Source organism: Galeopterus variegatus, unplaced genomic scaffold (genome assembly GCF_000696425.1).
Source record: "Galeopterus variegatus unplaced genomic scaffold, G_variegatus-3.0.2 Scaffold7609, whole genome shotgun sequence".
NCBI classification, from domain to species: Eukaryota; Metazoa; Chordata; class Mammalia; order Dermoptera; family Cynocephalidae; genus Galeopterus; species Galeopterus variegatus.
The window spans coordinates 32,235-49,948 of NW_007733720.1; the positions used below are offsets into that span (position 1 = coordinate 32,235).

General features: G+C 35.4%; 1 protein-coding gene across 1 annotated transcript in view; it reads left to right on the forward strand.

Annotated features, from left to right (window-relative positions):
- FAM117B (family with sequence similarity 117, member B) overlaps window positions 1-17,714 on the forward strand; it is a 58,585-nt gene that overhangs the window by 15,152 nt on the left and 25,719 nt on the right. Inside the window, exons 2-3 of the mRNA XM_008592124.1 lie at window positions 7,107-7,199; window positions 8,419-8,532. Of these exons, the coding sequence (XP_008590346.1) occupies window positions 7,107-7,199; window positions 8,419-8,532 (207 nt within the window). The remainder of the gene's footprint in view (window positions 1-7,106; window positions 7,200-8,418; window positions 8,533-17,714) is intronic.

The window sequence follows — 17,714 nt, forward strand, 5'->3', positions numbered from 1 at the left end:
TTTGCTGCTGATTCCCTAGGGAAGGCTTTTTGTGTAGCTCAGGGTTTAGTGGTTGACTTTATAGGTACTTCCGGATCTAGTGAGATCCAGTGCCACCTGGGTTGTTTAGACACTCTGGTCTGGGCCAGAGTCTTTTCATCAAACTGTATTCTGTGCAGTTCTGTATTCCTGACCAGTCTCCACTGAGTGGTCCTGTGTTGATTGGGGGACAGATCAGCTGTCCTTGCTGTGCCCCAGTGTTTTCCCGGTGGGCCTGTCTCCCCCACCACCCGTGCTCCAAACCCTTCCCATGTGTTGGGCAGTGCTCTGGTCCCTTCCAATGACTCACTGGCCTCCAAGCAGCTCCTTTTTTTCAGTTGTTGTGGCTCCTTGCTCCTAAGTGGGTCCATGGGAACCCTATTAGTGGTTTTGCCGGCCTGGGGGCACCAAGTGCCTCTTCTGTCCTGCCGCTTCCAAGCAACTTCATCCAAAGGGCACAGCTACAACTTTCCGGCTCCTGCTCTGTGCCCTCAGCAGCTCCAGCCTGGAAGCAGCCAGGATTCAAAACAGTCAGAGTGGGATTTTCTCTCATTGTGGCTTCTCCCTAATTCATGTACTCCATAGATCTCTCCTCCTCTTCCCCTGACCTAGAAATTGCCCTTCTACTACCACTCCCATGAGCTACCCAAACAAATAGCCTTAAACTAATACCATAACGCTTGCCCTAATCCTTGTCCTAGCGCTAGGCCTGGCCTACAAATGAACCCAAAAGGGCCTAAAATGAGCTGAATATAGTAGTTTAATCAGTGGCCCCAGCTTGGCTGTCATTGCTTTTTTATAGTTGTAAATTGGTTGATTTGTGGGAGAGAGTGATGCTGGGGACTGTTCGTTCTGCCCTCTTGACCAGAAGTCTGAGATCAGAAGTTCTTTCTTCTGCTTGTCCTACCCTGCTGCTTAAGCTCTTGATTGTGATTTTTATTTGGTTGAATGAGTCCTTCAGTTCCAGGAGCTCTGGTATGTTTGTTTTTATGGTGTTTATCTCTTTGTAAATTTCCTTCTTGTGTCCTGGATTTTTTTTCTCATTTCTTTGTGTTGTCTATCTGTGTTGTCTTGTATCTCACTGAGTTTCTTTAAGATTGTTGCTCAGAATTCTTTTTCGGACATTTCAAGGGTTTCCTTCATTTTGGGGTCTGGTATTTGAGAATTATTATATTTTTTTGGTGGTGTCATATTTTCTTGTTTTTTTATATTTCTATTATCTCCCTACATTGCTGTCTGGTCATCTGGTGGAGCAGTTGCTTCTATTACTTCACAGTGACTTTTGAGGAGAAACACTCCCTCCTGTAGGTCTGGTTTATATTGCCTGTTTGGTTAGGTGTTTTAGTTTTGGTTCCAGGTGGATTCTATAGTCTCTGTTTTACTGGATAGGCTCAGAAGTCCTGGGGGCACTGGTGGGTGCAGCTGTGGGTAGCCAGAGCCACGCAGCATGGAGCTCCAGTGGCTGGGGCTGTGGGGTGTGGGGCTCTGGTGGCTGGAGCTGCATGACACTGCCCTGAACATGTTATCACTGAAATTAGCAAAGCTGTTTGTTGCTCTTTATGCTTACTTTTTTTGTTTTTGTAATAAATCCTCTTAATATTATATTTAACTTGTTCTTAATAAATATGTAGGTAATTTTTATATTTCTGTGCTTTTCCTTGAATTTATTTTTATACTTAAAATTAATATCATTTACTTTAATAATTTCCCTAATGCTGTTTAGAGTTTTCATTTTGGAAAAACAGAAACAAAAACTCTAGAGAAAAGTTTCAAGAATAATAGATTGAACACAAGTATACTTTTCACCTGTGTTTACCACGTGATGCATGCCCATTTTGCTTTCTTTGTCTGTATATATAATTGTGTTATTGTTACTGTTATTATTTGCTAATCATTAGTAAGTTGTTGACATTCTGACTCTTCTTAAATATTTCATGTACATGAACAGACTTTTAAAAAATATTACCAATATAATTATCAAATTTAAGGGATTTTACATTGATACAGTACTGTTATTTAATATATGATGCATATTTCAAATTTTTCGTTTGCCCCAATTATGTTCTCTGTAGCAATTTCTTCTGTAAGCTAGGACGCAGTCAAGGAATGCATATGACATTTGGATGTCTTGTCTCTTTGGTATCATTTAATTTTGAGTAGTTCCTCAGCCTTTCAAGACATTGATTTTTTTTTTTTTTTTTAAGGAGTATAGACCAGTGTATTTGTTGAATGTTCTCAATTTGGGTTTATCTGTTTCTTCACAATTAGATTCAAGTCATTACTTTCTTTTTTTCAGGAATATTACTATGTGTGATGTATATAGCCACAATAGCATTATGTCACCTAACGTAATTAACAATTCCATAATATCATGTAACATCCAGTTTTTGTTAATATTTACCTTTTTTTAAAACTAAGATTCAATCTGACATTCATACATTGCACTTGGATTCTCTTTAGTCTTTTGTCATTTAGAATAGCTCATTCTCATACTTTTTAGTTCTCAGTAAGTTTTTTAAAAATGAATTATCCTACACATTTGTAGAGGAAATAAACTTTTTCCTTTTGCAATTAGTAAGTAATTTATGGGGGTAATTTTTAATAATTAATTAATTTAGAAATGAGTTTTGAGCTTGATTTTGATTTCCCATAACAAAGTCTGTCAAAGAAAATGAACAATAGTTACACATTTAACAAGTTACACAATATATATAAAGATTATTATACCCTAAGAGAATTATGTAAAATTAATGTTTGAATAAAATATTCACATCAGTGGTGCTTTGTAGACTGCTTAGTAGTTCTTTTTTTGTTGTTCTTCAAAAGAATAAGCAAAATTTGCAAACCTTTATCAAGACTAGTCAAGAAAAAAAGAGGGAAGACAATTTACTAAAGTCAGAAATAAAGCAGGGGTATGGTAGAGCAGTTGCTTCTTCTGTTACACTGGAGTGGGCTTTGAGGAAAGAAACATCCTCTTCTTTTTCCAGTCTTCACTGGTGACTCTCCTTTTGTCACTGCAATCAGGTGTCTGGTAGGCTGCCTGCTCAGTAGCTGTGGCAAATGCTGTGATGTTGAGTCACTTTTGTGGCGGTGGCGGTGGCTGTGGTTGGCTACCCACATGATATTGGTGTTTTCAGCCTGCTCCTTGCCTGTTTCCCAGTGGGAGACGCTGCCCTTGGCTCCTGCCTAGGACCCTGGGTGTGCTCTGTTTCTCACCTGTTTCTGGTTGGAGGGGGCTGGCCCTGGCTCCTGCCTAAGGACACCAGGTGTGCTGATTCTTGCCTGCATCTGGGCGGAGGGGGCTTGCCCTCTGCTTCTGCCTTAAGACCCTGGGCAGGCTCTTGTGGGGTAATTTTTGATGCCACATGAATAATATCCTGTTTCCTGGTAACTTTTTATCTAATGGTTTTAGTATCCATTGATGATCCTTGCTTAAGTCAGTTATTTTTCTAGAGGTTGCAAAACAAAAAAAGAAAAAAAAGGTGATTTTTTAAAAAAAATATCATATTCTACACATTCTTTTGTGACCTTGTTTTTCACATAGGTTAAGGAGATTACTCTATATACTAGCTATATAGAGAGAGGTATAAGCCAACCCCCCCCCACAAACTATATTTGAGAACCTCAGCAAGTAAGATCTGAGTTAAACACCGAACTAAAATCTAAAATGTAAGTGTAAAATTTTGAACAAACAATTCTTAAATTTGGAATTATATTTACAATGTAGGTCTTCATGATTTAACCCAAAGTTTTTTTTTTTTTTTTTGTCTTTTTTTTTTTTTTTGACCGGCAATGGATCGCAACCCTCAGTGTTGCTCCCTGCACCTTGCTCAGCCAGTGAGCGGGAACCGGTCTGTATGTGGGATCCGAACCCTTGGCGGGAGCGCCGCCGCGCTTCCCAAGCGGCACACTGTAGCAGTGCGCCACTGGGCCGGCCCTAACCCAAAGTTTTAATATAAATAATAATGTAAAATATGTGAAAGAGTTTTTCTTTTTTGGTTTTAGAGTGTAAAGATGATAACACTCATAGACATTTACACACAGAGAGCACATTCCTACTCTTGCCCTCCTTGCTTTAGCTCTCACTGAGAGATGTGCTAACCGGTAGACTACTCTGAAGAGCCAGGCTTTGCTTCTCCCCATTTATAATGTTTTATAGTGTCCTGTTATCATGTACATTTGATTACAACTCAAAAAAATATTTTGATAAAGTTTTCTATTTTTATCTGGACTTTGTTTTTAAGTGAAATTATGACTCAGCCAATTTTTTTCTTTTTGATTAAAGAATTCTCTATATTCTTCCGTATATCTCCATGACTATAGAGATAACAAAATAAGTAATGACTATTTGGTGTAATAGGGTGAAAATAATAGTTAACATTTATTTATTTCGTTCTTGGCGCTGTGCTTAAAAATATAAACCCTTTACATATATTAACCCCTTAAATTCAACTTACAATTTTAGTAAATAATATTCCTTTTTTATAAATGAAGAAAATAAAATTCATATAGGAAAAATAAGTTGTCTAAAATGACAAAGATGTTATATAACTGAGCTGAGATTTAGAGTTTGTGTAACACCAACATATATTATCTGAACCATGCATACTGTGCTGTATACTAACAATGTGTTTGTTAAGATTTAAAATTTTTTAATATTAAGATCATTACTTTGATTTTGGTACTTTATGCTCTGTGGTCCTATTTATTGTGGTCTAGGTTGGTCTCTCTGACAGGTGTTTTAGCAACAAACATTTAGAGCCTATGGACCCTAATATGAGAAATAATGAACATAATAGGTGTCATCTCTATTATGGAACTTACTGTATCAATTAGTGACCCTAAAGTGAAGATGGAGATTAAGGAGGAACTGGGCATAGAGTGCTGGGAAGTTGACCAAATTGCAACCCTTCCTTCTGATTCAGTGTTTTAAGGATTATTGTCAGAATGAAGTTCTTTTTGCTGTGAGGTCCAGGCCTGGGGCAATGACTAATTATGATGATAGTTCCTTGATTTTGGAAAACCTTTCCTTTTCTTCCCCATTTAAAACTGCATCATTTTATAGTTAGTAATTGGTAGGTTAAAAGTGCAAAGGATAGTCAAACTATGCACAGTATTTTCCAGGTACTTTTTATTGTTTTGAATAGGCTGTGCATTCATTCATGTACAGTAGTGCCCACAGATAAGGGGACGTTCCAAGACCCCCAGTGGATGCCTGAAATCACAGGTAGTACTGAACCCTGTGTATAGTATGTTTTTCGTATACATACATACCTATGATAAAGTTCAATGTATAAATTAACCACAGTAAGAGATTAACAACAGAAAACTCATAATAAAATACCACTATTATAACAATATGCCAGAATCACTACTCTTGGACTTTAGGGCCCATTATTAAGTAAAATAAGCGTAATTTGAACACAAGCATCGTGATACTGAGAGACAGTCGATCTGATAACCAAGATGGCTAGTAAGTGACTAACGAATGGGTGGGTAGCATATACATAAAATAAGCGTAATTTGAACACAAGCATCGTGATACTGAGAAACAGTCGATCTGATAACCAAGATGGCTAGTAAGTGACTAACGAATGGGTGGGTAGCATATACAGCTTAGATACTCTGGACAAAGGGATGATTCACATCCTGGGCTGGAGTGAGCAGGACAGTGCAAGATTTCATCATGCTACTCAGAACTGCATGCAATTTAAAACCTATGAATTATTTTTGGAATTTTCTATTTAATATTTTCGGACTGCAGTTGACCATACTTAACTGAAACTTCAGATAAGGTGGGACTACTGTAGTACAAAGTTCCAGAGGTACAGAAGGGTATATATCGTGGAGTTCTTCCTCCTAGGATGCAGCCACTGGTACCACTTTCTTTTGTAACCATGTATATTCTTCCAGAGATAATTTACATAGGTTTATATGCTTCCTAGCAGTCTCATATAAAGTCAGTTGTTTTACACACTGTGTTAAGCCTTGAGACTTTTCACTTAACAATACATTGTAGAGATTATTTCATATCTGTACAATGTGAATTTCCTTACTAATTTTTTATAGTTGTATAATATTGTTGTAAAGATATAGTATAATTTATTTAGCTAGTGCTAAATAAGTCCAATTAATTTACATCATTCCAATTTTTTACTTGTAAGAACAGTGCTACAAGGAATCATATGAATATGTCATTTTTTACATAAATATGTGCATTTTGTACATCTGCAGTATAAATTACCCTAGAGGAGTTGCTGTGTCACACAGTATGTGCATTTATAACTTTGACAGCAGTTGCCAAATCCCTCCATTATAAGGCTACACTAATTTACATTCCTACCAGCAGTGTAAGAGAGTTTATATATTCAAATTGCCCAGTCTTGGGGAAGTTTTAACTTGCATTTCTCTTATTATGGGTGAGGTTGAGCATATTTTCATGTGCCAAGAACTCGTCTATATTTTATTTTCTGATACACTATTTTTAAATTCGGGGTTTGGCATAACCTCTAAAGACTTAACATTTTTGAGGCTATTCTCTGCAGATACTTAAAGCAAGACTAGACATAGCATAGAGGTTGAGATTATGAACTCTGGATTCTTAGGTTTATTTCTTGGCTTGCTACTTCCTAGCTCTGAGACCTTAGGAAACTTATCTAACCCCTCATTGTTATAGTTTTCTTGTCTGCAAAACTTGTAGAACTTTTAATATGTGTTAAATCAGATAAAGTGTATGAAAGCACAGTGCCCCACAAATAATAAGAGCACAAGAATGTTAGCTATTTTTAGCATGTATCTTTTTTTATACCTGTTTGTTTAATAAATACTCTATTTACAGTATAATTAAAATTATGTGGAAATAATTAATAATTTTTATTAGTAATAGAAATGAAAGAAATATGCTAAATTATTAATTGTAATGAAGTAAGTGGTGCTGAGAGTATTGTGGATAATTTTTGTTATTTTAAATATTTTCTAATACCTAATTTTTCTGTAATGGGAATGTATTTATAATAGAAAAAATCATAGTATACATTATTGTTAAATGATTTTTGTTAAAATACCCCTTCCCTCTTTTTCCATTGTAGACAGAGAGTGCATGGGCTGAAGAATATTCTGAAAAGAAGAAAGGGTCTCACAAGCGCTCAGCATCCTGGGGCAGTACAGATCAACTTAAGGAGGTCAGGAAAATAGTTCCAAGGAAGTGGGTGTTGAAATTTGATCCTCTCATTGGCTAGTTCCTTGAAGTTGTGGGCAGCAAGGATTTGTCACTTTCCATTGATTTTTTTTTTTTTTTTTTTGACTTGAGAAATAGCAACAGCAAAACAGTTATTGTATTGATTTGATGAAAGATTTGAAAAGGAAAGTGTACACATTACTGAGCTGACGATGTGTTTTTCTTTGTTTGTTTTTTTAAGAAATGTCCGTACCTGTCAAAATAATACCATCATCAGATTTATAAAATTGTAGTGATACAAATCACATTTATTATTTTTCTATATATGGTGGTGTTTCTGAAATTTAGAAACCCAATACTACCAAGTTGATTGTGGCCCCATGCTTTGATTACCATTTTCCATACCTGTAGTTAATGATGTTTGCGTTTTATACATAATGTAGAAATAAAAAGGAAAAAATCAGTCAAGGAATAAATAATATGGGGTATTCGTTGAAATTGCATTTGTCACTTAAAGATTATATTTGCAAATGCATTTGTGGCTTGAATTGAAATTTTGGGGGGTGTCAGAGGAGGCTGGCTGGCACTGGGATCAAACCCTGGACCTTGGTGTTATTAACACCGTGCTCTAACCAACTGAGCTAACCAGCCAGCCCCACAAAATTAAATAGTGTTTAAAAATGAATTCAGGGTTGGCCAGTTAGCTTACGTGGTTATAGTTCAGTGCTGATAACACCAAGGTCCAGGGTTTGGATCCCTGTACTGGCCAGCCACCAAAAAAAAAAAAAAAAAATATTTAGTTTTTGAAGCTGTTGAAGTTTAGGTGTTTGATAGAGAAATTGAAATCTAAATAAAAGTTGACTTATGGTAGGGGCACTGAGGGAATAATTATCGTTATTTTTGAATTATTTGTGAAATCTGTAATGTAATTTATTCTAAGTGCTGAAAACTTCATTTGTGTAGTACTTGGGAAGCTTGAAGGATGAGGACAATGTTGGAACATAATTTTGCTTCTTTTTAAGAGAAAGATACATACATGCACGCGTGTATGTGTGTATATGTTTATAAAAATTTTGTATTATTGTATCTTATTGGATTTTGTGATATGATTTAAAAATATAACGGACTTATTAAGATTCTGTTTTACTGGTTCTTATTAAGCAAATGTGCTTTTATTTAGAGTGGAAAACACTGTGGTGTTCTTGTTATTTTTCCCTTTTTAGATTGCAAAATTACGCCAGCAATTGCAGAGAAGTAAACACAGCAGTCGGCATCATCGAGATAAAGAAAGACAGTCTCCATTCCATGGCAACCATGCAGCTATTAATCAGTGTCAGGTAGGAGCACAGATATCATAAAATCTGAAAAGGAATTTGTTGTTTTTCTGGTGATTTGTTATTTTATAGGTAATTGGTTAGAACAAAAATGTCCAAAAAAATATTGAAACAGTGATTAAAATACTGAATCATAGCTTTCATCAAAAAACAAACAAACAGGGCCGGCCCGGTGGCGCTCTGGATAGTGCGCCGCTTGGGAAGCGCGGCGGCGCTCCCGCCTGAGGGTTCAGATCCCACATACAGACCGGTTCCCGCTCACTGGCTGAGCGAGGCGCGGGAGCAACACCGAGGGTTGCAATCCCGTTGCTGGTCCCCGGTCCGGTACGGGGGCAACACTGAGGGTTGCGATCCGTTGCCGGACACGGAAAAAAAAAAAGACAAAAGACAAAAAAAAAAAAAAACACAAAACAAAACAAAAAAAACCCCAGATTAGGTTGACAAAACAATATTTCCCTTAAGGGACCTGAGATATGACTTCTAGGAGACATAGCTAATTACATATTTTGATTTGCCATATTTTTGTTTTTATCATTTCAGTTTGCTGGAGGCAGTATGATGTAGACACATAGGTATTGGTTATGGAACAGACCCTGGATGACTAACTTATTCTGAGTCTCAGTTTCCTCATCTGAAGATTGGGAATAATAATACCTGTCTCATAAAGTCTTTTGGTAGAGTAAAACCTTTACCTGCTTTGATTCCTTACTAGAGTCTTATGAACTGCTCTTGATGGCTTACCCAGGGAGCACTTCTCTTTAATTGAATTGAAATTGGCTGGGGTCCTTTGGCAAGGAAAGAGTAAGTTCATTTCAAGTTCTACGACTGAATCGTTTAAATTCCAAAACTGAAGCTTTGGGAATGGGAGAGCCTAGATACAATTTTCTATCTCAACAGTAAGACAATAGGCCCTGGGACATAGAGAGAAACTAGAAGGATTAATTCTGTGACTTTCAGATTATTTTATAGGACTGGAATTGGCAAACTGTGGTCTGGAAGCCAAGTATGGCGCAATAGGCCCTGGGACATAGAGAGAAACTAGAAGGATTAATTCTGCGACTTTCAGATTATTTTATAGGACTGGAATTGGCAAACTGTGGTCTGGAAGCCAAGTATGGCCCACCACTTATTTTTGTAAATAAGATTTTGTTGGAATATAGCCATTCTCATTTTTTATGTATTTCTACAACTTCTTTCATGCTACAGCAATATAATTTGAGTAGTTGTGACAAAGACTGTCTGGTCCACAAAGCTGAAAATACTTACTGTTTGGCCCTTCATAGAAAAAGTTTGCCAGCTTTTTTATAAGATGATGAGGATTGCTAAGTATACGTAGATTGTTTTCAATAAAAAGTATGGGTAAAAGTATCTATCTTTTCAAACTGATTTTGTTTTAAAACAGTGATACGTTTCACAAATCTGTAGCTTGGTTGTCGTTTCCAGTAGCATTTTTCCTTATATTAGATATTTTAGTTAAAATATGATTATACATTAATACATTTTAAAAACTTACACAAACTGGATTTCTGGAGATATAGAAATGTAAAACTGACAAAATAAAACATGAAGAATTTGTATAAATTACTATCAAAATTTGAAAATTAAACACCAAACCTCCTCACCCTAGCTAGATGAATTTATTTTTCAAGTAGCTCTATTTTCTAGTCCTTACTTTCTCTGTAAAGGGATGTTTTTGATTTAAAAAAACATGAATTTTGTGCAATTTCCAATAATCCTTGTTAACTAAATTAATTTTGCAAGAGAGGAAAACATTTTAAAATAAATTTAGCATGGGTTAAGCATCCCAAGTGCGAATATCCAAAATCTGAAATGCTCCAAAATCTGAAACTTTTTGAGTGCCAACATGAAGCTCAAAGGAAATGCTCATTGCAGCACTATGGATTACAGATTCTCAGATTTGGGATGCTTAACCAGAATGTATAGTGCAAATATTCCAAACTGATCCCAAACATTTTGGATAAGGGATACTCAACCGGTACTTTTAAAGCCACTGATTTTAATTCCATTAAAAAAAAATCACTTCAGAAACATAAACTCCTAAAAGTCACCACTTAATTCAATAAAATTCAGTGTTAACCACTATTCTACTTGGAGTAAAAATGTGAATTGGGAATAAAAAATGGCTTTATCTTTTAGAAACACATGTAAATTATTTATGGATGAATTAAGAGGGAGTGGAAGGTTGGCAAACTCATCTGTAAAACCATATGTGACTTCAACCTTTTGAGGGTGAGGATTTTATGATATGTAGAAGATGATTTTTATTGGGAAATTTCCTTTAGTATCTTTTAAAAATTAAGGGACAGTTTTGCTCTTATGACAGTGGTATAATCTACAGACAGTAGTTAACAAAAGGTCTTTTTCTTGGGCTTCCAGTGGATTTATTACAGTTAGAAAAGAATTCTCACATACTTTTTTTTGCGTGGTTTTTTCCCCGGAAATTCAGGGGAACTATCCGTTAAGAAGAATAAACACTGCCAATTTCCTTAGAGGAGAGAATCTTTCACATGTCAGTGGTTTCCAAAAATGGCAAAGCCCTTTAGATGCTTAGAATGTCATATTCTTTAAGTGTATTTCAGGAAATGGACTTATTAGAAAATATAGCCTACATATTTCAGAAGTGTTTGATTATTAAAATCAGATGTTAGTAACATGAGTGGGAGATGCCAGCATCTTCACAGCCAGCACATAAACTAATTTTGAAGTGAGAATTTAAAAACCACGCAGGTGTTCTCTGGCTGTTGTTACAGCCTCAAGCAAGAAAGCTCTCCACTGGGATTTTCTTATTTCTTCATCTGGATTGAGGATACTATAGTTTTGTAGTAGCCTAAGAGGGTTTGAGAGTAAAGGGATAGTGAGGTTGAAAAGGGAAAAAACCTGTTTTACTCTGAGGAATAGAGGCACATCGCACTTTAAAAATGAAAATTGCTACTCTGCACTGGAATCTTTGTATGCCAGTCCAGGATATTGTTACTATTAATTTTTTTAAAGATTTTGCCAGTTAGAAATGAAGAGAATAGGTACTTCTGCTGTGACTTATATTACAGAGTATAGCTGCAGCTTAGAAGAGCTAAGAGGTGGATACCAGATGAGAGGACAGTGATTGCTAGGAGACAAGGAAAGTAATGGTGACAGGACAGGAAGAATCAAGGTCATGTGCAGGCCCCAAATCAAAAGGCTTTAAGGTAGGAAAGCTTTTTTTCAGGTGCTTTCTAATTTTTTACCCTTCTAAACATCAGTTTTCACCTCCTGTTGGTATATTAGGGTTTCTGGCTCGTTTTTCTCTCGTAGATACGTGTTGAATTGCTGAAGAGACCTTTTTTGCCTATCAAGGCAGATTTTTGTCCTTTGAAAATTCAACACTGTATTTCTCTCTACTCGGCTACTGCTTCAGTAGGTAGGTGTTCTTCCCACCGTCCCTGATTCCGTGTCATAACACAGTCTTGTCCCCTCACTTTGAAACAGTGTGAAACACATTCAGGTTATACTGTAGGTTGATTTTAGAAGATTCCGTGTTGGCCATACCTTCTCTTGGTGTTCTTTCTTGGCTGATTCTCAGTTTTTATATAGAATTTAGTCTTTAAGCTTTAAGATATGTGGAAAAATGAAGAATGGAAATGGAAAAATTAAATGGAAATGATGGTCCACCTAGAAACCTTAATTGACTAGAATCTATTGAAGCAATTGCTTTGAGAAAGAATAAAAAACTGAGAAAACAGGAGGTATTTGTTCTTGATGTTTCCAAAGTACAGATTTGATGAGAGATGTTTTACTTTAGCACACTGAAGAACTTTTGTATCTTTCAGAACTGTCTAAAGGTAGGCCTCTGTTAATCTGATAAGCCATTTATATTTGCATATACATATGCTCCTCAAATTGTGATGGGGTTAATTAGAAAATGCATTTAATATACCTAACCTACTGAACATCATAGCTTGGCCTCTAGCCTATCTTAAATGTGCTCAGAACACTTATATTAGCCTACAGCTGGGCAAAATCATCTAACAAAGTCTGTTTTATAATAAAGTGTTAAATGTCTCATGTAACTTGTTGAATACTATACCAAAAGTGAAAAACAGAATGGTTGCATGGCTACTCGAAGTATGGTTTCTATTGTATGTGTATTGCTTTTGAACCATCTTAAAGTTGAAAAATCCTAAGTCAAACCATTTTAAGTTGGGGACCATCTGTACTGATTTATGTTAAGAAATACAAATTTTATTCCAGAAACCCATATAGATATGGGAAAAATAAACTCTTACTATTAATTTCTTTAGGAGCCATTGAAGTGAAGGATAAAAGTTTAAGTGTAATCATTTCTGTACTTTTCAGATATTATAAAATGTAGTTTATGTAAGGAGTGAAATCAGAAGCCTATTATTTTCTCTTTCTGGAACAGTAATAGTGTAGTATATTTAATGAAGAAAATCTTTCCCAGGCAGCTTGATAGATTATTTTTAATTATTTTAATTATTTTTATCATACGACTATTGCTAGTTAAATAAATTGTAGTTTAACCTTTGCTTCACTTACTTGAAATGGTGTGTTGGCCTTAGGTAAATGGCTTGCTTCTGCCTCCTTCCCTCCCTCCCTCCTTTTCTCCCTTCCTCCTTCTTCCTCTTTCTTTTTTTCCTGTCTCATTCCTTCCCTTTTTTTCCTTTCCTTTGCTTTAAACAGATTAAACTATTAATAAATACTTGCTTCTATGCAGATTATATTTGAGGAGAAACTTCTTACCAAATGTGTAGGTTGTGACTTCTTTCACTACCTTGAAAGGCAGTAGAAAAACGTACCAGCAAACCAGTTGTATGGAGTTAGTTACTACGCTGGTAGGTTATAATGTATGTATATTTCTCAACATGAGAGCCAGAGAATTTTTAAACTTTGTACTAAAGAAGCTTACTAATATATTTTTAGGGTTCTAAAATCCAGGGTCAACATTTTGCAAAAACTGTGACAATCTGTCTTTCTCCTACAGTCTCCACTTTCCTTGGTTCCTATAACTTAACAGTTATAAAAACAAATGCATACCTCAAAGCAGCCTGAAAATGACATCCAATGCAAGTTATTTATGTTGTTTTGTGACAAATATAAGAGGAAATTAAGTTTAGAACTAAGTACCATCACTCAGTAAAAAACTTAAAAATTATTTGTAGTACATATATTAATAACTCCTGAGATCATTCTCAGTCTGCACCATTTCCCTGTTGCCTCATTATTTTCTGACACAGGAAGAGTCCAGGCACAGGTGGGATGACTACATGACAGAAATGTTCTAATATGCTGTCCACTCTAGACTAGTGAGCTGTATTTTTATTTTTTTCCCTGTCACCTCACTGGTTCCTTTTCTATTTTTTATTGCTACTAACTCGAGAAAGGTTTCTTTCCTTCCTTGACCAATCAGGAACCAAAATATTGTGTTAGCTTCACTCTCCAATTGCCATATTCCTGAAGCATGCATTTATCCAATTTGAGAGTTTCTAAAGTCTTTGTTAGATTGTATATTGGGATTTTACTACTGTAAAATTCTGGAAAGGAAACAAGATGATGAGAATAGGTAAAAAAAAGTCATCCTCCTAAGTGTTAGTGACAGTTTTTAGGGATATAAAAGACTGATAGGGAATAGTCATTTTCAGTGACTGTCTTAGGTATTACTTCACTGAATTTAAAAATAGGAAAGTGAGGACCTGGGAGTGAGGATGGGGGTGGAGAGTAGAGAATGAAAGTTATTAGGAAAAGAATGGTATGGAGTAGTAGCATTTGCTGTTTGCCATCCGCTTTTTGTCCCATCTTGTTATCACCAGCTCTGTCACAGGATGAACCAGTGCTGAGTTGCAGATAGAGCTTGTGGGAAGTGAGAGAAGTTATTGCCTTTGAGTCTTAAAGTGAAAGAAGTGAAGAATAGGAACTCTAAAAAGACAGGCAGCTGACTGGGCTGGTTGATATTCAGTTGACCTCATCTATAACACATGTACCTAACTTTTGAGGAGTACCTAAGTCATCTGTAGACTGTCTTTTAAAAAATTTCTTCCCACCTTTTATTTACTTCAGCATAAAGCTGTCTCTAGGCAACGACCTAAAGAGACATTAGGTGGATAAGAATATGAATAAGAATATGATCCAATATGGTCCTGTCAGCTTTTCCCTTTTTCCTTTTTTTCCCTATTATCATGTAGTAAAGTTAACATTTTTTGGTTGGTGTAGAGTTCTATGAATTTTTTTTTTTTTTTTTTTTTTTTTGGGACCGGTAAGGTGATCGCAACCCTTGGCTTGGTGTCGCCCGCACCCTGCTCAGCCAGTCAGCGGCACCGGCCATTTCTATATAGGATCCGACCCCGCGGGGGGAGCGCCGCTGCGCTCCCAAGCGCCTCACTCTCCCAAGCGCTTCACTCTCCTGAGTGCGCCACGGGTTCAGCCCAGAGTTCTATGAATTTTAACATGTGTATAGACTGTATCACCACCACTGCAGTCAAGATAATAAATTCTCTTGTGCTGTCCTTTTATAGTCACACCCTCCCCCTACCCTGCCCTCTTGCAACCACTGTTTTCTGTCAATCTGATCTTGTCTTTCTGGGAATCTCCAATTCCATATAAATGGAATCATACAGTGTATAATCATACTGTTTTCTTTTAACAGTAATACCTTTGTGATTCATCTAAAATTGTTCTGTGTATCAATAGTTTATTCCTTGTTGTTGGTAAGTAGTACAATACTCCATTATATGGATTTATCACAGTTTATCTGTTGATACTGAAGTCTTGTTGAAGGACATTCCATCTTGATTTTAATTTGCATTAATTAGTGAACATTTTTCCATATGGTTTTTGCCATCTGTATATCCTGTTTGATGAAGTGTCTGTTCAAGTCTTTTGCCCATTTTTAAATTGGGCTATTTGTTCTGTTATCATTGAATTTTGAAAGATTATTATATTCTGAATAAAAGTCATTTGTTGGGTAAGTAAGTTACAAATATTTTCTCCCAGTCTCAACTGCCTTTTCATTATCTTAATGTCCCTCACAGAGAAAGTTTTTTTTGTTGTTTTTTTTTTAAATTTTGGTGAAGTTTACCATATTTTTTTCTTTTATGGGGATTACTTTTGGTGTCATGTCTAAGATAGTCTTTAAAAAAAACCAACGTTCAGACTTCAATTGGAATAAGCCTCATTTTTTCAGTGTAAAATTGGGATAGTAGCAGTATGTATCTCATAGAGCGTTTATAAAGTAAATAAAATAATGTACATAAAGTGCTTAGAACAGTGCCTCGCACGTATTAAGTGCTCAGTAAGTGCTACTTATTTTATAAAACAAAAACATCAATCTATTTGTAAAAGCTTATGTTTTGTTTTTTCTTTTTAAACATTTCATTAACATTCTTGAGTTTGTCATATTGAGATTTTATGGGGGTTTTTTTGTTGTTTTGTTTTTGTTTTTTGGGATTTTTTTGCCATTCTCTATTGTTAATCATTGTTATTTTTCAATTTTTTATTAATATTTACCATTCAGATGACCCATGGATGACTTGAAATTCCCATATGGCTCTGGGATTAAAAGATAAATTTAAAATTAAGTATTCAATTTTTTTTACGACTAACACTTTTGACAAAAATTACATCTGATATGCTACTTTTTTTTTATATAGTTTTTGAATTCTAGTATATATTGGGCACTTTGCATTATTACTTTGTACTGTGTATTTGTTTTCATTTTATAGCTCATGGAGCAAAATTTAATATCATTTTTGAATCTTAACTGGTTGATGCCTAATTATTGCAAGAAAAAAGTATGGAAGGTCAACTATTCTAAATCTAAAATAATTGTTTTTGGTACCTGTTCTCTAACCTTTAACTGGTTTGCAGCTTTGAGCTATACTTGACATTCTGTTACCTTGTAGTGGATTTTATAGCTTGTTCATGTGGATGAAGTTGCGCGTGGAAGTCACATTGCTCAAAGCTAGATGTTTTAATGGCCATGGGGATCATTTGACTAAACATGCTTTCAGAAATTTCCCAGATAATCATATGATTATCTACATTGATGCTAAAAAGATCTCTGGGAAATTTTAACACCCATTCATGTTAAAAATACCAAGAACATAGGATTTAAGGAGTACTTTCCTTAATATGATTACACACACACACACCCCTTAACTCTAGAGCCAGTTTTACTTAATGGGGAACACTAGAGATACTTCCACTAAATTCAAGATTAATACAAGGATTCTCAGTGTCTCCACTTTGTGTTCACATTGTACTATGGTTAGAATGCAGTTAGAAGAGAAGTCAGAGTCATTAGAATTGGTAATGAAGAAATAACACTCTTTTGGATAATATGATAGTATATCTGGAAAACCTTACAGAATCAATTAAACCAATCAAAGAAGATTTTTGTAAGGTCTCAGTATATAGCATTAACATACAAAAATCAGTGCCATTCATTGTGCAAGCATACATGAAGATGTCATGATAGAGAAAACTGTGTTTTAGAATAGCAATAACAAAGATTAAATATTTAAGAAGGAAATCAATAAGAACCACAAAACCTATGTAAGGAAAATTTAAAACACTTCTGAAAGACACAAAGTAGACTTGAACAAATGTAAAGAAATCCCTGTTCTTGGATGGGATCAGTGAGATGTTCATAACAGCATTTTTTTTTTGAATAGTGAAAAGTTGGAAACTATTCATCCAGTAACAGAACACTGATTTCTTTTTATTTGTTTTTAATTGACACATATTGATTATAAATGTTGAGGTACAGAGTTATATGTCGATACATGTATGCAGTGTGTAATGATCGAATCAAGGTAATTAGCATATTTATCATTGCAAAAATTTATTATTTCTTTGTGATGAGAACATTTAAGCTCCTCTCTTCTAGCCATTTGAGAGTGTACAGTAAATTATTGTTAATTATAGATTCCTAGTACTATACACCACTAGAATTTATTTTTCCTATGTAGCTGTAATTTTTTATCCATTAGCCAACCTCTCCTTATCCACCCACCCCTTCCCAGCTTCTGGTAACCACAATTTTCTCTACTTCTAAAAGCTCAATTTTTTTTTTAAGCTCCACATATGAGTGAGAACATGTGGTATTTATCTTTCTGTGCCTTATTTCACTTAACATAATGTCTTCAGGCTTATCCATGTTGCTGCAAATGACA